The 25,555-nt window shown below is 44.0% G+C and overlaps 1 protein-coding gene across 2 annotated transcripts in view; it reads right to left on the reverse strand.

Annotated features, from left to right (window-relative positions):
* The window catches only part of CACNA1S (calcium voltage-gated channel subunit alpha1 S), a 592,997-nt gene that overhangs the window by 383,678 nt on the left and 183,764 nt on the right, over positions 1-25,555 (reverse strand). For both annotated transcript variants that reach the window (XM_069739086.1, XM_069739077.1), the window contains exon 6: positions 5,289-5,441. In XM_069739086.1, coding sequence (XP_069595187.1) covers positions 5,289-5,441 — 153 coding nt within the window. The remainder of the gene's footprint in view (positions 1-5,288; positions 5,442-25,555) is intronic.

A 25,555-nucleotide genomic window follows, 5' to 3' on the forward strand; every position in this document is an offset into this window, starting at 1 on the left:
AATTGAACTCCAAGTGAATCACACTTCTGTGAAAACAACCTGTCCAGTTATGAACCAACACTGATTATGAATCAATTTCTCTTGCTGTTGTGCAAGCGAAGAGACAACAGGTAGAAATGATAGGCAATTAGCAAGACAATCCCTATAAAAGGCATAGTTCTACAGGTGGCAACCACAGACCATTTCTCTGTTCTCATCCTTTTTGGCTGTTGTTTTGGTCACTTTTGCATTGTATCATTGCTCTCATCCCTAGAGCTACAGTAGCATGAGGTGTTGTCTACCGTACAACCAACAGAAGTTGCTCAGGTGTTGCAGCCCATCCAGGATGGCACATCAATGCAAGTTCTGGCAAGAAGGGTAGCCGTGTCTGTCATCACAATGTCCAGAGCATGGAGCAGATACCAGGAGACAGGCCAGTACACCAGGAGACATGTAGAGGGCCATAGGAGGGCAACAAGCCAGCAGTAGGACCACTACCTCCTCCTTTGTGCCAGAGCCCTGCAAAATGACCCCCAAAAGTCAACTAACATTGATGTGTCTGTTAGGGCTGGTGGAACGCACAGAGTAAATAGATGTTATTTGGCGCGTTCACAGCCCAGGGTCCACCGTGCAGGAGAGAACCTGCTGCTGGCAAATGGCAGCCCTATATGGCGGTAGAAGCTAACTCTGTTACTTCACAAAGTCACCTAAAGAAAGCACTGTGTCCTGTTAACCTCACAGGAGTACACATCGACTGCTGAGCAGATAGCAGTTGGTGGTTACGCAAACATACAATCTCCTCACCGGAGGAGCTGGTATTCTATGGGCTTATTTCAGCCGGGCCCTGAATCCATACACACAATCTCCTCACCAGAGGTGCCGGTATCCTAGGAGCTTATTTCAGCTGGGTCCCTGAACACATACAAACGTCACCAGACTGGCGCAAAGCACATAACTTAGATTTGATACTAGCGCATGGTCGTGCGGCCATGCGAACCTTTTATAGCTGCAGCAAGTACAGTACCTTCCTAGCAGGACCAATGAGAGGCTGCCACAGAGCCTGAGGAACTTCAGGACCTTCCTGGAGAACCAATGGGTTTTGCTGCAGTATCTAAGCATGTGACCCTCGATCTCCAATGAGAGATCTTACCCTGGGCATGCTTAGAAGGGAAAAAGCAGGACTGAGTCACAAAAGCGACTGCTCGCCGCTGCCCAGCACTGGCTTCAATGGCAGAAGCTGGAAAACCAGCAGTAACCCTTTGCACAGAGTCAGACTGAGCGAGACGCTGGGACCGATGTCTCCGCTGAGCAGGCTCCAATGCGACAGGAGAAGAATGGGAGACCGCAGTGGAGATGGCACGAGATTCCCCCTGTGCAGAGGCAGGAACTCGACACCTAACAGTGTCTGCTCAAACTGTCAGAAACAGACTCCATGAGGGTGGTATGAGGGCCCGACATCCACAAATGGGTGTTATGCTTACAGCCCAACACCATGCAGGGTGATTGGCATTTTCCAGAGAATACTAAGATTGGCAGATTCGACATTGACGCCCTGTTTTCTTCATGAATGAGAGTAGGTTCACACTGAGCACATGTGACAGAGTCTGCAGACGCCGTGGAGAATGTTCTGCTGCCTGCAACATCCTCCAGCATGACCGGTTTGGCAGTGGGTCAGTAATGGTATAGAGAGGCATTTCTTTAGATGATCGCTCAGCCCTCCATGTGCTAGCCAATGGTACCCTGACTGTCATTAGGTACCGGGATGAGATCCTCAGACACATTGTGAAACCATGTGCAGATGTAGTGGGTCCTGGGTTCCTTCTGATTCATGATAATGTTAGGCCTCATGTGGCTGAAGTGTGTCACCAGTTGCTGCATGATGAATGCATTGATACTATGAACTGGCCTGCGTGTTCCCCAGACCTGAATCTAATCAAGCACCTCTGGGGCATCATTTCTTGTTCCATCCACTAACTCCACATTACACCACATACTGTCCAGGAGTTAACTGATTCTTTAATCCTGGTGTGGGAAGAGATCCCTTAGAACAATGGTGATGAACCTATGGCACATGTGCCAGAGAGGGCACGCAGAGCCCTTCCTGTGGACATGCGCAGCATTTCCTCAGCACGAGCAGGTGGTGCTCTGTGCTGGGGGGTGGGGTAGCAGTTCAGAACGACAGTGCAGTGTGCAGTATAGACCCCGCATGATTCCCCCTCCAGCCAGGCGTACATGGAGCAGCAGCCACAGCTTGGCACCCACACCAGCTGCACACAGGCAGGATGGGAGAAGGCTGCGGGGAGGGTGCACTGCAGGCAGCATAACAGGACCTCCGAGTAGGATGTGGTGACCAATGAGGCCAAGAAGAGCAGCAGGTGCCCGGGGAGATATATGCTGCAGCGCACACAGAGACCACTGCTTGGCAGCAACCTAACATGATCTGCACTGGGGATCCCACTACGGCCCCTCTCCCTGCCTGACTCTTGGTTCTGCTTGTTACCCCTCTGCTCTTCTCTATCTCTGCTCTTCCGTCCTCTCCATACTCTCTACTTTGCTTTCTGCTTTCTCTGCTCTTTCTTGATTCTGCAATTTGTCACTGTCTCTCCTCTGCCTGCAGTCTGTTGCCTGTACTTTATTCCTGCTTTATATCTGCAGTCTGCTACCCCTGCTCCTGTCTGTGGCTGTATTTTGTTGTCCCTGCCTGTTCTCTGATACCCCTGCCTGATCTGTGTTGTCCCTGACTGCTCAGATCCCCCTACCTGTACACTGATATCCCTGCCTGATCTCTGTTGCCCTGTATGTTCTTTATTGCCCCTCAGTTCTCTGTTGCCACTGTCTACTCTGTTGCTACTGTCTGTTCTCTGTTGCCCCTGCCTCCTCTGTGCTATGCCTGTTTGGTCTATTTTTCCCTTGCCTGTTCTCTGTTGCCCTTGCCTGTTCTGTGATGCCCCTGTCTGCTCCCTGATGCTCCTGTCTGCTCTATGATGCCCCTGTCTTCTTTGTTGCCCCGCCTGCTCAGATACGCCTGCTTGCTCTCTGTTGCCCCTGCCTGATCTGTTTCCCCTGCCTGCTCTCTTACCCCTGCCTGCTCTCTGTTGCCCCTGCCTGCTCTCTGATATGCCTGCTTACTCTGTCACCTGCTCTCTTACCCCTGCATGCTCTCTGTTGCCCATGCCTGCTCTCTGATATGTCTGCTTACTCTCTATTACCTGCTCTCTCTTACCCCTGCCTGCTCTCTCTTACCCCTGCCTGCTCTCTGTTGCCTCTGCCTGCTCTCTGATATGCCTGCTTACTCTCTGTTACCTGCTCTCTTACCCCGGCCTGCTCTCTGATGCCCCTGTCTGCTCTGTTGCCCCTGCCTGTTCTGATACACTTTCTTGCTCTCTGTTGCCCCTGCCTGATCTGTTTCCCCTGCCTGCTCTCTCTTACCCCTGCCTGCACTCTCTTGCCCATGCCTGCTCTGATATGCCTGCTTACTGTTACCTGCTCTCTCTTACCCCTGCCTGCTCTCTGTTGCCCCTGCCTGCCCTCTGATATGCCTGTTTACGCTGTTAAAGGGAACCTGTCACCCCGTTTTTTGAGATTGAGCTATAAATACTGTTAAATAGGGCCTGCGCTGTGTGTTCCTATAGTGTATGTAGTGTACCCCGATTCCCCATGTATGCTGAGAAATAACTTACCAAAGTCGCCGTTTTCGCCTGTCAATCAGGCTGGTCAGGTCGGGAGGGCGTGGTGACATCGCTGGTTCTTCCTCAGCTTTACGTTGGTGGCGTAGTGGCGTAGTGGTGAAGACACAGCGCGCGATCTGCGCTGTCATCCCTTTCGTCGGTGGGGGCGGCCATCTTCCTGGGGCCGCGCGTGCGCAGATCGAGTGCTCTGCTGCACGGGGCTTCAGGAAAATGGCCGCGGGATGCCGCGCGTGCGCATTAGAGATCGCGGCGGCCATTTTCCCAAAGCCGAGATGCAAACTCGGCTTTGGGAAAATGGCCGCCGCGATCTCTAATGCGCACGCGCGGCATCCCGCGGCCATTTTCCTGAAGCCCCGTGCAGCAGAGCACTCGATCTGCGCACGCGCGGCCCCAGGAAGATGGCCGCCCCCACCGACGAAAGGGATGACAGCGCAGATCGCGCGCTGTGTCTTCACCACTACGCCACCAACGTAAAGCTGAGGAAGAACCAGCGATGTCACCACGCCCTCCCGACCTGACCAGCCTGATTGACAGGCGAAAACGGCGACTTTGGTAAGTTATTTCTCAGCATACATGGGGAATCGGGGTACACTACATACACTATAGGAACACACAGCGCAGGCCCTATTTAACAGTATTTATAGCTCAATCTCCAAAAACGGGGTGACAGGTTCCCTTTAACTGCTCTCTCTTACCCCTGCCTGTGGTCTGTATGAGCTGTTTTTTCTAAAGTAAAACTTCAATATTCGGGTTAAATTGCCGTGTTGGCACTTTGCAATAAGTAGGTGGGTTTTGGGTTGCATTTTGGGCACTTGGTCTCTAAAAGGTTTGACATCACTGCCTTAGGATAACATCCATTGCCTCATGAGGAGCATGCCCAAGCATTGTAAGGAGGTCATACTGGAATGTGGAGGCCACAAACACTACTGAGCATAATGTCCTTGTCTTTAGGCATTTCCACTGAAGTTGGATCAGCCTGTAATTTGATTTTCCACTTTTATTTTGAGTATTATTCCAAATCCAGGCCTCCATGGGATAATAAGTTTGATTTACATTGATAATTTTTTATGTTTTATTTTTCTCATTCCACTATGTAATGAATAAAGATTTGCACCTGGAGTATTCAGAGATATCTAGGATGTGGGATTTTATTGCTCCCTTTTTTTTTGTTCAGTGTTTATTGTATGTCTCATAAATTACTTTGTTAGCACAGCACTTTACTCTGCAGTAGTAGCTTATAGACGTTATCTAGCCACTTAAAAATGCTCAGAATGGCATAAAATAAAAGAATCTAAAGTAATATTCACTTTATGGATTACCCCCACTCCAGTGCGAGAGTTTTTGTGGGTCGCCTAAAGCTCTCTTTACTATCTTCTCTCATCAAGTGCTTTCTTCATCTCCTCTTTTTTCTCCTCCAGACATCTTTTAAGACTTTCATACACATTAGATGACAATTGATGTATGGACAATTTTTATACAAATGTATCAAAATCTATTTCTAAAAACAAGCTGGCAAACTTATTGTAGTTCTAGAACTCTTCTTCTGTTTATAAAGAAAAACATGTAAAACTAAACATCAGACATATTTTATACTAACGATATATTAATTTTGATTATTACCTGTTCCTTTATAATAACAAGTCTTATGCATCTTCCCAGAAAACAGCTCCTTTCCGACAATAGCATATATAATTATCATAAAAAGAACCAGCAATCCTATATGCAGAAGGGGAACCATTGCTTTAATTATGGAGTTTAGCACCACTTGAAGACCTTAGGAAATAAAAAAAAATGTTTAACATTAGTAAATGATTATTGCTACACTTATACTGTTGTAGGAATTCTGGCTACTGCAAAGAATGTAAAAATTGACAAGAAAATCTTAGAGTGCTTAATTCATCAAGTCTTGTGTTTTGTACACCGTTCTTAATTAATTGTCTACTGTAATAATATTAGGGGCTGACTGGCCAACTTTAGCTTGGTGGTGGTGGTGGGGCAAACACAAAGCACTGGCTCAGGACTAGTGGCCAATAGAGATGGGTGGACCCGTGGATGTCCAGTTTCATTTGAAATGTCATCCAAAGCCCGTTTTGGTGTCCAAACTTGACCCTGAACTTGACCTTGCTCCCGAACCCAATAGAAGTCAATGTTAACCCGAATGTCTGTGCATTAAATAGGCTATAGAGGGCTGCAAAAGGAAGCAAAATGGGGGTAAGAGCAGGACAATTGCCCTGCAAACCAATGTGGATAGGGAAATGACTTACAGTGGCATGTAAAAGCTTGGGCACCCCTGTCAAAATTACTGTTATTATGAACAAGCAAGTTGAAGATTACCGTATATACTCGAGTATAAGCCGACCCGAGTATAAGCTGAGGCACCTAATTTTACCACAAAAAACTATTTTGAGCACCGATTATTTTACATTTGTAGCGCTGCAGTGTTACCGCTCCGTATTGTGTATAGTTACATCTAGGTTGCCGGGTTACGGACACTTCCGGTTAGCGCTCCACTCCGCATCAAAGTCCTCTGTATACGGCGGGTTTATTTTATGTTGTACGACACTAGGGATGATATATCGTTCCCCAGAAGTGACCGCACTCTTCTGAGCAATGATTTGCTCTTTGTTGTGGGCTACACTGTTACAGCGTGTAGTCCTGGTCACTAGGCAGCGGCAACTTCCTGCTACAGAGCGCATGACAGGAAGTGCCTCCATTGTTTATGGAGTTATGTACTCCACATGGAGTCTGGCGTGTGACATCATCCACACCATAAGTTTTACTGCTTTGCTGCATCTTTATGTTTTTACAACGCTATATGTGCACGCATTATGTAGTATACAGCGCACAACCATAGCGCCGATATTAGCTCTCACATTACATCTAAATTACTTACAGCTGCCATGTCATTTTGAGTGCCCTATGGGAGTGTGATACGTTTTTTTTTTCACATTTTGGTTCCTATTTAACAACGGCCCTTGCCTGGACCACTCTCTGCAGGACAGCATAGAGGGTGGCAGGACTTTTTATCCCTCTTTTCCTAGCACATAGCATCATCTCCTCACACAAGCAAGTCCCCTGATGACTTTAGCTTGGAAGAAACGCGTCGGGATGACAAGATAGGCAGAGTGCAGGGCATGTGTATACAGGGGTAGATGTGGACTGCCCTTGTAAGGGCAGGAGCTTTGGGGATAGCTTACTGGTAGCCCCATAGGGATTGACATAGGGATTGTCATCTCTTCGTTTCCCGGATGTCTACCTGACAAACGAACATCCGGTGCTCCGATGCCTGTCTTATGGAATTGGTGAGACCGTTCCTTTTACTATGTGTAAAAGTTTCAGTAAGCATCTCTCACAGTATATGCTATAACTGTTTATTGTTCCTATATGCGACTGAGTGTATGGGAATTGCTGCTGTCTTATAAAAACAATTTTCGTACAGCCTCTTCATTAACCCTACCTCAGAAAGATTGATTTTGCAAGCATAAATATAGTCGGAATCTTTTTAATCCTGTCCAGGGCTTATTAGTCTCTAAAATCAATTACATATGGTTGAGACTCTGCCTCATTCTATGTGTTCACTTGGGTGACTAGTTTTTTATTGACTATAGTGTATTAAAAGTTACCTTTTATCTTCCACTTTTTGCTTTATTATTATCACAAAAAACTGGGAAAACCTATTGACTCAAGTATAAGTCGGGTACGCGTGGCTTCTCATCCCTATCCTTGTATGCATGGCTCCTCATCCCCATCCTTGTATGCATGGCTCCTCATCCCCATCCTTGTATGCATGGCTCCTCATCCCCATCCTTGTATGCATGGCTCCTCATCCCTATCCTTCTGTGCGTGGCTCCTCATCCCCATCCTTGTATGTATGGCTCCTCATTTCCATTCTGGTATGCATGGCTCCTCATCCCTATCCTGGTGTGCATGGTTCCTCATCCCTATCCTTCTGTGCATGGTTCCTCATCCCCATCCTTGTATGCATGGTTTCTCATCCCTATCCTGGTATGCATGGCTTCTCATCCCTATCCTTGTATGCATGGCTCCTCATCCCCATCCTTGTATGCATGGCCCCCTCATCCCTATCCTGGTATGCATGGCTCCTCATTCCCATCCTTGTATGCATGGCTCCTCATCCCCATCCTTGTATGCATGGCTCCTCATTTCCATTCTGGTATGCATGGCTCCTCATCCCTATCCTTATATGCATGGATCCTCATCCCTATCCTTCTGTGCATGGCTCCTCATCTCCATCCTGGTATGCATTTAAAAATTACAAAAAGGGCTGATGCAAAAGTTTGGGCACCCTTGAAGATTTACGTGCGCAGATCATTTTAACCAAGGTTTCAGACCTTAATTAGCATGTTAGGGTTATGGATTATTCACTATCTTTGGTAAGAAAGGCCTGTATCACCTAGATAAAAAATTTCCCAGCTTTATAAAACCCAGCCTTCTCTAACCTTGTACCAAAAAACTGCAACCATGAGTTCTTCTAAGCAGCTGCCTATCACTTTGAAAATGAAAATGGTGGAGATCCACAAAGGCTATGAGAAAATAGCAAGTTGCCATTTCAAGTATTTAAGACAAGGCAGTTAACAGTGGGCGTCAAGATAAGGTCTGAAAGACCAAGCAAAATGTCAATAATAGCTACCGTACTTGCAGTATTGCTAGAGAGGCACATCAAAACCTCTGCTTGACTGCAAAAGATCTTCAGAAATATTTAGCAGACTCTGGAGCTGTGGTACATTGTTCTAGTTTTCAGAGACACCCGCACAAATATGGCCTTCATGGAAGAGTCATCAGAAGAAAATTTCTGTTGCATTTTGAAAACAGGTCCTGTGGACCGATGTTGTTAAAATAAAGCTCTTTGGCCACAATGATCAAAGGGGTATGTGTGGAAAAAAAGAGCACAGAATTTCAGGAAAAGCACATCTCGCCAACTATTAAGCATGGGGGTGGATTAATCATGCTTTATGGTTGTGTTGCAGTCAATGGAACGGGGAACATTTCACGGGTAGATGGAAGAATGGATTCAATTAAATTTCAACAAATTCTTGATGCAAACACAACACCATCTGTAAAAAAAAGCTGAAATGGAAAAGAGGATGGCTTCTACAAATGGATAATGGTCTTAAACACAAGTCAAAATTCACAATAGACTACCTCAAAAGGCACAAGCTCAAGGTTTTATAATAGTTCTCACAGTCTCCAGATATAAAGATCATTGAAAATCTGTGGCTAGACCTCAAAATAGCAGTGCATGCAAGACGACCCAGGAATTTCACAAAACTGGAAGAATTTTCCAAGGAATAATGGATGAAAATCCCTTAAACAAGAATTGAAAGACTCTTGACTGTATCGAAAAAGCATTTACAAGCTGTGATACTTGCAGAAAGGGATGCTACTAGATACTAACCATGTAGGGTGCCCAAACTTTTGTATTGGCCCATTTTCCTTTTTGAAATTTATAAAATGTAAAAAATGAGAATATATTGTAGGGTTTTTTACTCACTCAGCTGCGGTTGAGGTAGGCACAGGAAGCGGTTTTATTAAAATGTCCAGGCTGATTTATTTAAGATTTTATAATCCACTCTGCATAAGCAAACAAAAAGACAGCCTTTTCCAGCACAGTGAAAAAATAAAAAAGTAAAAGTAAATAAACCATACTGTAGTGCTGGTTCACTGGCTCAGGTCACTGTCCATTATCAAAGAAACTGGAGGTTTCCACATCTCCAATCACAGACATCGAATGAGAAACCTGGCCTCCATTTTATCTGCCATACCATGACCCTGGGGTGACATATGTGAGCAGTTAGTCCCACCCATCTCTATAACTGCTTGTAAAATCCAGCCCTGATATTCCCTATAAACTCAGCACTATACACGCTGGAGCCTGTTTTCCCAGGCTTACATAATCAAAACTCACAACCTCGATGATACATATCTTCCCCTCAAGGACCTGTCCGGGGCCATCTTACATACCAATCTCCCTCTGCCCAAAGCTGGGGGCTTGGCACCTTCCGCCATAAAACAGTAGACCCTCAACAGTGCGTCAACATTGCCATGCAATTTCCCATTTCACATGGAAACTAAAATCTTGAATTGCTAGGAACCACTTGATCACTTAGGCATTGTTTCCTTCTACCTCATCCACCTCTGCGGGGCATGGTCTCATATGAGCCTGAATATCCTGCCTAAGAGGTGGTACCTTAGCATGTTCAATTCCCACTTGATGGCCAAACATTTCTTCCCCACTATGGAGTAATTCTCGCAGGATGACTTAGATACATTAAGGGATGCTCTGTCCTATTCACCTCTTGTGATAGCACGCAGCTTTACATGACACGTTCGTCTGGACAACAAACTTTTTAGAGTAATCCGGTGCCACCAACAAAGGTTGTTTACACAGGGTTAGCTTCAGTTCCTGGAAGGTCATCTCAGCTTCTGGAGACCACTTAGCCATAGATGACTTTGTTCCTTTCAGGAGGTCAACCAAAGGGGCAGCTATCATGGTGAAGTTAGGGATAAACCTGCGGTAATAGCCCACTGAATGAGAAAACTGGCCTCCATTTTATCAGCCATACCACGACCCTGGGGTGGTATATGCAAGCAGTCAGTCCCAACAATATCTATGACTGCTTGTAAAATCTGGCCCTGATACACCCTGTTAACTCAGTGCTATATGTGCTGGAGAATGCTTTCCCGGGCTTACATCACTGAAGCTACCAACCTCGATGATACATATCTTCCCTCAAGAACGTGTCTGGCGGCCATCTTACAATATATATATATTTTAGCATAAAAGACACAGGAGATGCGTCATCTTATTTTAATCCCTTTTAGAGAACATTTAATCTTCAATTTGCTTAACTGTTCACAATAACAGTAATTTTGACCAGGGGTGCCCAAACTTTTACATTCCACTGTAAAAAAAAACATAAGAAGAAAAGGACCCCTGTGGTGGAGGCAGGTCTAAGCTTGACAGAGTCACCGCCTAGTCGCCTTGGGTGTGATGGATAACAAGGCCAGCTGACCATAGTGTCCTCTGGAGGACTGTCACCTCATCCTTCCTTTGCCATGAGTATTTTCCATAGGCCTACAGCTTTGAGACACAGCAAGGCCTTTTCCCTTCCGAACACCCCCATCTCATACTGGCTGTGTTCCATGTTGGGGTGAAAACCGGTAACGGATAATCAGAGTTTGAAAAATGAGACCCTCTCCTACGACTACCGTGTACACATGGATGGTACAGTGAAACTGCGAATGGTCATTGAATCTGTAAATGTTGCCTTCTTTTGGGAATTTCTGTCTACAAATGATCAGAAACAGTCTGAATTTGTCAATGAATGCATGGACAGAAACAAGCATGTTGTGGACTGTGGAAGAGATGTATGTGTTGGCAGATATGTAACAGTTACACACTTATTTGTGTGCAGGAGAAGTTTACACTTTTCTCACAGTAGATGGCGATGTTGTTACTGTTATATGCTTAGTTGAATGTAATGCATATACTTGTTATACTTTGATTTCATTTTCTCTCTAGTAAAAGGTCCTTTCAGACTTCCTGTTATGCTGTATTGAGAAACTGATGCATGTACCTCATGTTCTGTGGAGATAATAGTTGAATTACCCTATATAATCTACTCTCACAAGTTTCTTCTGCGACCAAACTATGCAACCCTATGTAACCACAAGGAAAGCTCATTTTCATCACATGCAGAATAAAATAAGTGATTTTTAGGCACAGTACTCTGAAAGACACTGGTGCACAGTAAAAAAAGGGTTTTAAGACAGTTCTCCACACACGGCTGAAGCGTAAAAACAAGTGGCTTAAAAGCACATTGAGCCAAGACTAGGAGTAAGTAAAAAATGCAGAAGTGGTGCATATGTTTCCATTATACTTTTCTCTGATTCTTCCTCACCTGGTTTTGGCTTACAAATACTAAGGTAATATACTGACCATATGCTGATAGTGTGACCGTAGCCTTTAAAGCACACTACCCCCACACACATGGCTGCAGAGTAAAAAAAAGTGACTTAAAGGCACACCACTTCCACACATTCAGCTACTGAATTAAAAAAAGTGACTAAGAAGCAGGTGTCAGTTCTCGCATTGTGTTCCACTGTTTAGGCACATCAGGAGCTCTCCAAATGCGACATGGTGTCTGTTTGCGTTCAAAAAGTCAAACGGTGCTCTTTCCCTTCCAGGCCCTGCAATGCACCCAAACAGTATATCTATAATATAACGCTGGGAGCGTCACTCTGTCCGAAGCCTTTATAGACTGCGTAAGCGCAAGCGCCGGCGCAGTTTGGACCCCACAGAGTGACGCTCCCAGGAGATCGCGGTATGCGTAAACACTGAACGCACACCGTGATCTCCAACGGAGAGGCAGGGACCGTGGACGTGCCAGGAGGGTGAGTATTATATTCACCTGTCCCCCGTTCCAGCGCTGTGCGCCGCTCCATCTTTCAGGTCCTCTGCCTGTGACGTTCACAGTTCACAGGGTGCGATGACACACTTAATGCGCGCTGCCCTCTGACTGAACAGTCACAGCCAGAGGAGCCGGAACACAGAGCGGCGTGCAACGCTGGATCACGGCCAGGTGAATATAGCAAGTGCTGGGGGGCCTGAGCTAGCGGCGATACCGGCACCTGACCCCCACAGCGCGCCAGTGTCCCCGCCTGCTCAGTCCCCCCAGCACTCGGCGCCCAGCGACGATAGGTGAGTATGGTATTTTTTTTATATATCGCAGCAGCATATGGGGCATATACAATGGAGCATCTTATGGGGGCCATCAACCATAATGGAGCAGTGTACGGGGGCATATACAATGGAGCATCCTATGGGGGCCATCAACCATAATGGAGCAGTGTACGGGGGCATATACAATGGAGCATCTTATGGGGGCCATCAACCATAATGGAGCAGTGTACGGGGGCATATACAATGGAGCATCTTATGGGGGCCATCAACCATAATGGAGCAGTGTACGGGGGCATATACAATGGAGCATCTTATGGGGGCCATAAACCCTAATGGAGCAGTGTACGGGGGCATATACTATGGAGCATCTTATGGGGGCCATCAACCATAATGGAGCAGTGTACGGGGGCATATAATATGGAGCATCTTATGGGGGCCATAAACCATAATGGAGCAGTGTACGGGGGCATATACTATGGAGCATCTTATGGGGCCATAAACCTTTATGGAGCAGTGTACGGGGCATATACTATGGAGCATCTTATGGGGCCATAAACCTTTATGGAGCAGTGTACGGGGCATATACTATGGGGCATCTTATGGGGGCCATAAACCTTTATGGAGCAGTGTACGGGGCATATACTATGGAGCATCTTATGGGGCCATAAACCTTTATGGAGCAGTGTACGGGGCATATACTATGGAGCATCTTATGGGGGCCATCAACCTTTATGGAGCAGTGTACGGGCATATACTATGGAGCATCTTATGGGGGCCATAAACCTTTATGGAGCAGTGTACGGGGCATATACTATGTAGCATCTTATGGGGGCCATAAACCTTTATGGAGCAGCCTATGGGGCATATGGATGGGAGCAGCAAATTACAGAACGGTGGCGCAGGATGGGAGCAGCACATGACAGAACGGGGGCGCAGGATGGGAGCAGCACATGATAGAATAGGGCAGCACATGACAGAACGGGGACGCAGGATGGCAGCAGCACATGACAGAACGGGGGTGCAGGATGGGAGCAGCACATGACAGAACGGGGGTGCAGGATGGAAGCAGCACATGAAAGAATGGGACGCAGGATGGGAGCAGCACATGACAGATCGGGGGTGCAGGATGGAAGCAGCACATGACAGAACAGGGGCACAGGATGGGAGCAGCACATGACTGGATGGGGGCGCAGGATGGGAGCAGCAAAAGACAGAATGGAGGCGCAGGATGGGTGCAGCACATGTCAGAATAGAGGCGCAGGATGGCTGTAGCACATGTCAGAATGGGGGCGCAGGATGGGAGCAGCGCATGCCAGAATGGGGGCGCAGGATGGGAGCAGCACATGACAGGATGGGGGCGCAGGATAGGAGCAGCACATGACAGAATGAGGGCGCAGGATGGAGCAGCACATGACAGGATGGGGACGCAGGATGGAGCAGCACATGACAGGATGGGGACGCAGGATGGAGCAGCACATGACAGGATGGGGACGCAGGATGGAGCAGCACATGACAGGATGGGGACGCAGGATGGAGCAGCACATGACAGGATGGGGACGCAGGATGGAGCAGCACATACCAGGATGGAGACCATATACCAATATAAATGCTCGGTACCCGGGCGTAGAATGGGTTCAATAGCTAGTAAAAATATAAACAAAAATGAAATAAAAAATTGAGGCTAAAGTAAAATTTCTGTGAAAAAAAGTGAAGCACCTCAAGGGCTAGCAAACTTCATGAATATGGTTTTGACTCTCTTAAAGTACTTTGAGGGGTGATTTTTTTAAATGGTGTCACTTTTGGGTTTTCAGACATATAGGCCTCCCAAAGTTCAAATGCAAGGTGGTCCCTAAAAAAAATGGTTTTATACATTTTGTTTGAAAAATTAGAAATTTCTGGTCAACTTTTAACGCTTGTAATTTCCTAGCAAAAATAATTATGTTTCAAAAACTGCTGATGTAAGGTAGACAGTGACAGTATTTTGGGTGACATAACTATCTGGTTAAGGGCATAAGAATTAAAAGTAAAATTGTGAATATGTCACAAAGAAACAATCTCCGAATCACTGGGATCCGTTGAAGCATTCCAGAGTTGTTATTACCTCATAAAGTGTCACTTGTCAGATTTTAAATATGAGGCTTGGTCATTAACATACAAAGTGGCTCAGTCCTTAAGGGGTTAAAAGAACAGTGAATTAACATTATAAAAAAAATAATCAAGAACCAGGAGGCGGAGGTCCAAGTGGAGGAGGTGGATGTGGCGGTGTAGATGTAAGAGGCACGGGAGGAGTAATTCAATACTGTTTTCGTGTTTTTTTGCTTGTTTTATTCTGTGTGTTTTTTTCATAGGGAACTGATTTAAAAGAACATAGGATTAACAGAAAAAATAATCTATAACCAGGAGCCAGAGGTCCAAGTGGAGGAGCAGGTGGATGTAGCGATGTAGGTTTAAGAGTCAAGGCAGAATTAATCCAATACTGTTTTTGCTGGGGGGATTGCGGGGGTGGTTTGTTTTATTTTTTTTTGTTAGGACTTTTTTAGGGATCTAATTTAAAAGAGCCTATAATTAACTGAAAAAAATAACAATTTAGAACCAGGAGGCCGAGGTCCAAGTTGGGGAGGAGATTGACGTGGCGGTGTAGCTGTAAGATGCTAGGGAGGAGTAATACAACACTGTTTTTGTGGGGGGGTTTATGTTTGTTTTTTTCTTAAAAAACCTAGAAAAAATCGCACCAGAGACTCTAATCCACCCTAGATCCGATATGGATAGCATAGGGAAAGGTAATTAACCATAGGTCTGAGCAAAAATAGAGGTACAAGACAGAAGTATATAACAATAATCTTTAAAGACGTGCTATAAAGACGTGCACTGGTAAAGTGATCCCATGTGTGCACTATAAGGTAATAAATAGCACCCTGACGAAGCCATTCAGGTGAAACGCGCGTTGAGGCTTCCCTCCCTGCCTGCAGTACCTTGGTCTTTATCGCCACTATGTCTCAAGGTAACGGTATATCTACCTAATACATCCTTTTTATTTATTCATGCTGCCTCTACTTTGTTGCATATCCGCTGCCACCCAATATATTTTCCGTGGACTGTTTGCAGCGGTGCTATTTATTACCTTATAGTTGTGAAGAGCAGAACAAAAATGATTACCTCAATGAACAAAAATAAAAAAAAAGAATTTGTGATAAATATTGACCTGTCCATTCAAGGACATTTTAGCTATAGTATGAAATCCTGTTTTTCTTGTCTGTGGAATTGCCTTTGTACTGTTTGTTGTGAAACTGCCGCCCACGAAACTGTTTTCTTTTCTTTTCTTTCTTTCCTGTTTTGTCTCTTTGTTTAAACATGCAAAACTTGTATAACCACTAACAACTATATAAAGAAGGGATAGCACTTTGAAGGCAGGCGTGCTTCAGAGACTTCCCAGTGATACACTATACAAGACGTGTCTTGTGTATTATTTCTGGTGATTCTCCACTTCCAAAGGCTGCTCCGACTGAGTGTGATCCCGACATTTCCTGGCGCCTGAACAGGGACCCGAGGTCTGTGTATTCCTTCAAGAACACCGGCAGAATACGAACGAAAAGAGAATCTGGGATAATGGACGGCAGATGAACAAAAACCTGGCCAGGTAAGAGACACTGTTAGATCTCTTATATCTGCCCTGCACTGTCCGTAAGATTTTCTGTGTCGTGTTCTTTAGCGGGTAGTTCTAGTAGAGGAGGATACCTATAGCTCGGGTTCTTGAACTATTTAGGAATTGATCACCTCACGGAGTACGGCATTGAATGAGAGTGAATGTGAATAGAAGGTGTGTGGAAGTTGGGAATAGCCCTATAAGCCGCCCAGGGGGTTGAAACAGAAGAAGTGACTGTCCCACTGGGCAACGTGGTTGCGTCCTTTCGGGGAGACCTCCGCGCCTATGTTCAATCTCTGATCCTGTCTTTGACAAAAACCTGGTGACGGATAAGTGTATGATAGTATGAGCCCAGGACAGATAAATTAGCCTGGGACAAGAATACGTTGTATGTGATAGTATAAGCCCAGGACAGATAAATTAGCCTGGGACAAGATACGTTGTATGTTCTTTTTCTTTTTCTGTCTGGTTGCATTTGTGTTGTTTGCTATAGGTGTAGGAATCAGGATTTTCTTACATCAACACAGTTTAAACATCCTAGCTCCTTAGGAAGAAGGTAACGAGGTATTCTCATACCCAAACGCCACCTAGGGCAAGAAAAAGACATCCTAGCTCCTTAGGAAGAAGGTAACGAGGTATTCTCATACCCAAACGCCACCTAGGGCAAGAAAGCTCAGGATAAGAAAATGGGGAATAAGCAAACAAAGTCGGAACCAGAAGAATTAGATATCTATACTATCATAAAGGAGAGAAGTGGTGAAGATGCCACTAAGGGGCTGAAAAAGATTTTTAGTAAGTTTGGAGTTACTAGGGCAGAAGCTTTTAGTAGAAAACTATGGGAAGGAATTCAGGAAAGGAAAAAAGGCATAATCAGAGACAAGAAATGGATAGATCAGATCCAAGCATTGATTGATGTCTCTAGGGTAGCAGAAAATGAGGGATGGACATATAATCAACAGAGTAAAAAGTGGTGTATTAGACCCACAGGCTGTGGAGAAAAACAAAATGTGGAATCTAAAAATACCCCACCCCCATACCTTAACCCACATGCCCCATCTTTTCTCCAAACACCACCTCAAAGTTTAGCCGGACCAGGAGGATGGGTATGTCCGCACTGTGGACAACAAAATCCAGACTGGAGAAATGATTGCCTAGCCTGTGGTACACCTAGACATGGCGCTGTACTTGCCCCCTGTTAGGGTAGTACCAAGACCCTTTAGGGAACCTGGTGCTGACGGAGTAATGGGAACTAGATATCACCAAACTCGACAATATTTCCCTTGGTCCCCCGCTGAAGGCATGTCTCTCTTGCATAACGCACCAGATCCCACCCAGTGTCCAGTTAGATTTGCACAATATATACAGCAAATTATGCAGACTCACGCTGGAGTTTGGGCACATGGAGAAGAATTATGTAGAATGAAAATGACTCCTGGACTCTTCCAGGAGCTATTAGCAAATCTACAGGTACATAGGCCCCAAGGAGGAGATGGTGCCTTACAAACGATAGAATCAGGTACACAATTTGTAGATCACTTAATGGTTTTCATGAGGGAGAGACAGAGGCAGAGAGGAACAACGGGAGTGGTGGCTCAGAAATCTGGACAATCAGTAGACGAATATTATCTAAGTGTAGAAAATAATTTCAGAGATGAAGGCATGGATCTAACCGCTCCAGGAATGATGAGGTTAGTTACAAAAACCTTTATAGATGGATTGTCTCCAAAAGTGAAGGAAAAGCTTAAGGCCGCAACCCCTGATTGGAGAACCTTGGAAGACCCACACCTGGCTAGACAGAAAGCTGTAGGGATAGAAATGGACTTAAGAGAAAATTCTAAGCCAGTAAGAATTGCACAGGCTAATACTGGCTCTGCTAATCAAAAGTTTACTTGTCATTACTGTAAGAAGCCAGGACATTTCCAAAGGGAATGTAGGAAGAGAAAAGCAGATATAGATTCAGGAACCTTTGTACCCAAAAATAGGATAAATAACCCAGTGCCTGATCAAACAGACAGCTCAGAATGACTGAAAGTTATGCAGGTCTCTCTTCCTTCTAGAAGACCAATAATACAAGTTGAAGTTGAGGGTAAAAATGTACCTTTTCTGATAGATACGGGAGCAACATCCTCCATTTTAAATCAGGACTTTTTACCATATCCTGACAATATATCCTCAAAGGTTACATATGCAGAAGGGTATGATGGTAAAATTCAGGCGTTGCCCTTTACAAAACCTTTAAATGTGAGCTTTGGCCCTAAAACTTTTGTATCCAAATTTTTATTTGCTAAAGGTGCACCTACCTGCTTGTTGGGTACTGATGTCTTAAGTAAAATGCATGCAAACATCCATTTTAGAGAAGATGGCACAGTTATGCTGACCATCCCTGAAGATGCAGAAACTCTGGAACCATATGTTAGAATACAGGCAATGGAGGATTTTCCCGAAATTTACACTCAACAAGCAAAAATTGACTTGTCTCGGGTTCCTGACAGCCTATGGGCAAAAAGGAGACACTGATGTAGGACTTTTATCAGTAGCTCCTATACTGTTAGAAACTGCCCCGGGAACCATATTACCTCAGCTTAGGCAATACCCCATCAGCGCCCAGCAAGAACAGGCGATTTCTCAACAAATTCAGGATTATGTGTTACAAGGTGTTTTGGTAGAAATCAGGTCACCCGCCAATACACCCTTATATCCTGTTAAAAAGAAAGTGTCCTCCAAAGAAACTATGGTGAAATATCGCATGGTGCACGACTTACGGGAAATCAATAAGGTTTTGGCACCGGTCACCCCTGTGGTACCGAATCCTCATACCTTACTGTCTCAAATTCCCAGCACTGCTGCATATTTTACGGTAATTGACTTATCAAACGCATTTTTTTCTGTGCCACTACATAAGAACTGTTGGCATTTGTTTGCCTTTACATTCAAGGGTAAACAATTAGCATGGACAAGATTGCCACAAGGTATGGTACACTCACCAACTTTGTACTCTGAAGCAATGCAGACCGTGCTAAAAAATTTCATCCCAGAACCAGGAGTAGTCATTCTACAGTATGTAGATGACTTACTTAATTGTTGCCCTGATGAGCAGACGGCAGTTACCTCAACTGCTAATTTCTTAATTTTCCTAGCGCAAGAAGGCTGTAAAGTAAATAGACAGAAACTCCAGGCTTGTCAACAAACAGTCGTATTTTTAGGTCACTGCATATCACAGGGCATCAGACACCTCACACCTCAACGTACGGAAGCCATACGTAACATGCTTGAACCCAGGAATCACAAACAGCTGCGTGCTTTCCTAGGTATTGTTTCACACTGTAGACGGTGGATCATACATGCAAGTCAACTCATGCAGCCTCTATATGACTGTATTGCCAACACACCATATTCACTCAGTGAAGAGGCTAAACAGTCATTTTCCTCTTTGAAAACAGCACTGGTATCAGCTCCGGCTTTGGGACTCCCAGACTACACTAAACCTTTTCAATTGATGGCAGCTGAGATATCCTCACATGCTACAGGGGTGCTCACACAAAAACATGGAAACAAACAGAGACCTGTGGCATACATATCAGCTCATCTGGACCCTGTAGCTAGAGCCGCACCTTCTTGTGTAAGAGTAGTAGCCGCAATTTCACTGTTATTAGATAAAGCTTCTGAGATTGTTCTTGATCACCCACTTCTAGTTCAGACCACTCATGATGTACATGGCATTCTTAACCAGGTCCAACCTAAACATATTTCAATGGCCAGACACCTCCGTCTCCAATGTTCCCTACTACTGCCGCCCAACATTTCCTTTGCCAGGATTCAGACTCTTAATCTCGCGTCTCTGCTCCCTTTAGAGTCTGAGGGGGGTACCATACCTGGGGAAACTGCAACTGCACTCTCCAACTCCTTTGACCCATCAAAGTCAATGCATGATTGTGTACAATTAATGGAACAAGAGACTCAGGGCTTATGTAATGTACGTGACAAGCCACTCTGTAATGCTACATTTGAACTTTTCATAGATGGCAGTAGATATGCAGATATGAATGGACAATTTCATACAGGTTATGCGGTAGTAACTCAGCATGAAGTGCTGAAAGCAGAACCTCTCCCTGCTAATCAGTCTGCACAAGAAGCAGAACTTACGGCATTAGTTGAAGCTCTAAAAATAGCCAAAGATCAGACAGCAAACATATACACTGATTCTAGATATGCACATGGCATTATTTTCGATTTTGGCGTAATATGGAGAGCCAGAGGTTATATGACTGCTTCAGGCCAACCTGTTAAACATGCCTCCCTCATTAGACAGATTCTGGAGGCAGCACAAGAAACTAAAGAAATAGCGGTGATAAAGGTAGCTGCACATGTGAGACTCGACACCGAGGAAGCCAGGGGTAACGATAAAGCCGATAAGGCAGCAAAACAGGCAGCACGTAAACCCTTACATCATGCCCACACACTAGATAGCTCTGAAGATGATGAGGAAAGATTGAAGGAAGCTCAGAAACAGGTAGACGACGAAGAACGAGGGCAGTGGCAGAAAAAAGGGGCAGAAGATCAGCAAGGATTATGGAAAAAAGGAACTTTGTTGTGTTTACCCAGAGCCTGGTACCCCGCAGTGGCAAGTGACCTCCACCTACCCATGCATGTGTCGGCAAATGGTATGACGCTCAAGGTAAAAGAAAGGTGGTTGGCTCCAGGCTTTGGTAATTTTGCTCGGAACATGTGTGCTGCATGCGCTATATGCCTGGCACACAATCCAGGTCAGGCCATTAAAACCCCAACCAAGCATCATGTAAGACCACTGTATCCCTTTCAAAGACTCCAGATCGACTACATCCAACTTCCTAGGTACAATGGATACGAATATGTGCTTGTGTGTGTGGACATGTTCTCAGGGTGGCCAGAGGCTTATCCAGTTCGTAAAGCCTCAGCAAAAACTACTGCCATTAAAATAGCACATGAACTGATACCCCGTTACGGCATGCCTGAGGTGATCGAGTCAGATAGAGGTACCCATTTTACTGGGGAAATATTCCAGAATGTTATGAAAATGTTGGGAGTAGAAAACCAGTTTCACACTCCATGTCATCCACAGAGTTCAGGTAAAGTGGAAAGATTAAATGGGACAATAAAATTAAAAATCCAGAAGGCTATGGCAGAAACAGGAAAGCCTTGGACCGAGTGTCTACCACTTGCCCTGTATTCCATCCGAAACACCCCAAGGGGGAAGGCTAAGCTGTCACCACATGAGATTCTTTTTGGTAGAGCAGCAAATTTGGGTTGTTATTTTCCACAACAACTGATGTTGAATACTGAGACTTTAACTGCTTATGTACAAGAATTACAAAAACGTTTAACTAAAGTGCATTCGCAAGTTTTTGCTTCCCTTCCAGATCCAGAAAATCTCGAAGGAGGCCACAAGTTGGAACCTGGTGATCAAGTCTACGTGAAAAGACACACCAGAAAGACTCTGGAACCGAGATTTGACGGACCTTTCCAAGTCCTGTTAACAACTCCAACAGCAGTCAAGCTTGAAGGAAAGGCATCATGGATACATGCAAGCCATTGCAAAAAAGCAGTATAAGACTCATGATATTGATGTTAATAATGTTAACCTCAACGGAGGCATGGGAAAGACTGAATTCTCTAGCCCCTTTGAACAATAGATTCGTACAACATCATAGAAAATTAGTGCATGACTTGTTAAATAATACGCAACCCCTGGCAGATTGTTGGATCTGTACCCATTCACCAGTATCAGCCACAAGTATACCTTTTCTAGCAGTTCCCGTGTCAGCTGAAGAAATATTCGCTTGGCCTAATTGTTCAGACAACCTGGCCAACAACCAACCTGGCAATACTAGACTATGGAATACTACAATCGCCATACCAATTGTGGGATGGGTAGAATTTCCTTGGTGGCAGGGCAATCTTACAGGAAAAATAGACAACTTACAATATTTAGCATGCAAGGGAGGAAAATGGGTACCTAGGAATAAGACTGGATTAACTGATTTAGGACAGGTCCCCACTGAAAATCTACAGCTCAGTTTCAGTACAACCACCCCTTCCTCTGATGCTTTCAAACCTACAGTATTGGAAAGATACATACATAATAGAAAATGGGAACATTCTGAGTTGTTCCCCCAAGGTGATGCAAACAGTTGTACAAGTAAGCCGGGGAACCTGGTTTGTAATGAATCCAATGAGTATGTCAACGGAATGCATGTATGTGGGAATCCCGCAGCCGGGTACTGTAGCTCCTTGGGACAAAAACCCTCTTGGTGTATGCTTCAGAATGTATCTAGTTTTGTGGATTTGGCTCACAGATTGGTATTGCAGCACTCAGCTTTGTGGGATCTGCCTGAGGGTACATTTTGGATATGCGGAGAAGGAGCATATAAATGGCTTCCCGTAGGTATAAAGGGTACTTGTACATTAGGACGCCTAACCCCGGCTACTTTCATAATTTCAAATAAACAAGTGAATATGCAAGCCGTGCCCAAGCACACACTGTATAAAAGAGCTGCAGATAACTCACCACGTCCCTCGGGGAGGCCGCATATAGTACAAATGGGAATTCCCAACAAAATTGCTAGTACCATTTTTAGTTATCCTATGTTAACACAAATGTGGGATAAATTAGTTAGAGCCACGGATTATCTAGATGATCAGATTTGGGATATATTGGACATATTAAATACTAGTATAGCTGTACAGAATCAGCTTATAATAGTCACTAACCAACATACCCTGGTATTGGATTACCTAACTGCCTCACAAGGGGGTATGTGTCAAATCATCGGACCCACCTGCTGTCATTATATAGACCCGAATAGTACTATGAGTATGAGATTTAAATTAAAAGACGTACAACGACTCAGGGATCAGTATGACAAAGACAATGACCAAAATAAGGATAGCTGGTGGTCAGATACCTTTTCTTTTCTTAACCCGGCCAATTGGTTCAGAGGGATCGGTGGGTGGGTTACCGGGATTATGCAAAGCCTAATACATACAGTTATGGTTATTGTAATTATATATGTATTATTCAAGGTTGTACTCAAGGGTATCTCGGTATGCACAAATAAATTTTGTGTAATGGATGCGAGAATATAAAGTTTTTTTTTTTGTAATATCACAAAAAGAATGACTAAAATGATCGACAAGGTTTTGAATGGAATATGTCAAAGGGGGGATTGTGAAGAGCAGAACAAAAATGATTACCTCAATGAACAAAAATAAAAAAAAAAGAATTTGTGATAAATATTGACCTGTCCATTCAAGGACATTTTAGCTATAGTATGAAATCCTGTTTTTCTTGTCTGTGGAATTGCCTTTGTACTGTTTGTTGTGAAACTGCCGCCCACGAAACTGTTTTCTTTTCTTTTCTTTCTTTCCTGTTTTGTCTCTTTGTTTAAACATGCAAAACTTGTATAACCACTAACAACTATATAAAGAAGGGATAGCACTTTGAAGGCAGGCGTGCTTCAGAGACTTCCCAGTGATACACTATACAAGACGTGTCTTGTGTATTATTTCTGGTGATTCTCCACTTCCAAAGGCTGCCCCGACTGAGTGTGATCCCGACATTTCGCACACATGGGATCACTTTACCAGTGCACGTCTTTATAGCCCTTGGTCTGCAGTCAGGGAAGGGTGCTCAATTTTCTTTTCATGTTGTTTCTAGCATTGTATTTTGCCATCTCGTACATGCTCTCTTTTAGCTGCTTCTTTCCTGTTACCCGCTTTTGTCTTTGTACTGTTATTTTGTATTATTACATTTTTGTGTATATTTGATACTCTAATAAAGATTATGGTTATATACTTCTGTCTTGTACCTCTATTTTTGCTCAGACCTATGGTTAATTACCTTTCCCTATGCTATCCATATCGGATCTAGGGTGGATTAGAGTGTCTGGTGCGATTTTTTCTAGGTTTTTTCAGATTTTGGCTTAGAGGTATGCCCCCTGTTGGCTGTGAGGGCATTGTTATGTAGGTGTTTTTGTTTTTTTCTTGTTTATTTTTTTAAGTTTTATTTTTATTTTTTTTAGGGAAATGACTTAAAAGAACAAAGAATTAACAATGAGAAAATAACATCTATAACCAGGAGGCTGAAGTCCTAGTGAGGAGGAGGTGGATGTGTAGGTGGAAGAGGGAAAAGAGGAGCAATCCAACACTGTTTTTGTTTTTTCCTTGCTTTATTCATGTTTTTATCTGCATATTTTATATGCAATTTCGTTTTTAGCAACCCTTGCTTATTTATTCATTTGTTCAAATCTATTTGGGAGATCGTTTTCTTCTTCTTTTCTATTTTGATATGGAGATTGTGATTCTCGCAAAAAGTAATCCCCCTACTTTTTTTTTTTCAATTGATTTTGTTATTTGTGACCATGCACTTTGAAGATTCAAATAAAGTATTATTTATTTATTTATTTATTTTTAATTACATCATTCATTTATTCTGGGTCACTGGTGCCAGATATACACCTATTCTAACCCCACACATTCACACACACGTCACAACGTACAAGGACTCACACATACACTAAAATGCACTCATACACATGTCTCTATGTAGACATCACCATGTACATGGATACACACACATCTCCACCACATACAGTCATGACCAAAAGTGTTGGCAACCTTGAAATTGTTCTAGAATATGAAGTATTTCTCCCAGAAAATTATTGAAATTGCAAATGTGTTGTTATACACATGTTTATCACCTTTGTGTGTATTGGAACAACACAAAGAAGGTGGAAAAAAGGCAAATTAGACATGACTTCACGCAAAATCCCAATAATGGGTCGGACAAAATTGTTGGCACCCTGAACTTAATATTTGTTTGTACACCTTCTGGAATAAATAACTGCAATCAATAACTTTCTATAACCATCAATAATCTTCTTACACCTCTAAACTGGAATTTTAGATCACTGTTCTTTTGCAGACTGCTCCATGTGTCTCATATTTGAAGGGTGCCTTCTCCAAACAGCAATTTAAAATCTCCCCACAGATGTTCGATAAATTTAGATCCAAACTCATTGCTGGCACTTCAGAACTCTCCGGCGCTTTGTTTCCTTTCAGTTCTGGGTGCTTCTTTGAAATATGTTTGGGGTCATTGAGCTGCTGGAAGATACATGACTTAGGACACAAACTCAGCTTTCTGACACTGTGCGCTACATTGTGACCCAAAATACTTTGTTAACCATCAGATTTCATGATGCCTTGCACACAGTCAAGGCACCCAGTGCCAGAAGCAGTAAAACAACTCCAAAACATCTTTAAACCTCCTCTATATTTGACAATAGGTTCTGTGTTCTTTGTAGGCCTCATTCCATTTTTGCTAAACAGTAGAATGATGTGCTTTAACAAGAAGTTCTATCTTGATCTCATCTGTCCGTAAGACAGCTTTCCAGAAGGATTTTGGCTTTGTCACGAACATTTTGGCAAACTGTTATCTACCCTTTTATGTCTCTGTGTCAGCAGTGGAGTCCTTCTGGGTCTCCTGCCATGAAGTTTAATTTCATT

The sequence above is a fragment of the Ranitomeya imitator genome, chromosome 1 (assembly GCF_032444005.1).
Source record: "Ranitomeya imitator isolate aRanImi1 chromosome 1, aRanImi1.pri, whole genome shotgun sequence".
Taxonomy (NCBI): domain Eukaryota; kingdom Metazoa; phylum Chordata; class Amphibia; order Anura; family Dendrobatidae; genus Ranitomeya; species Ranitomeya imitator.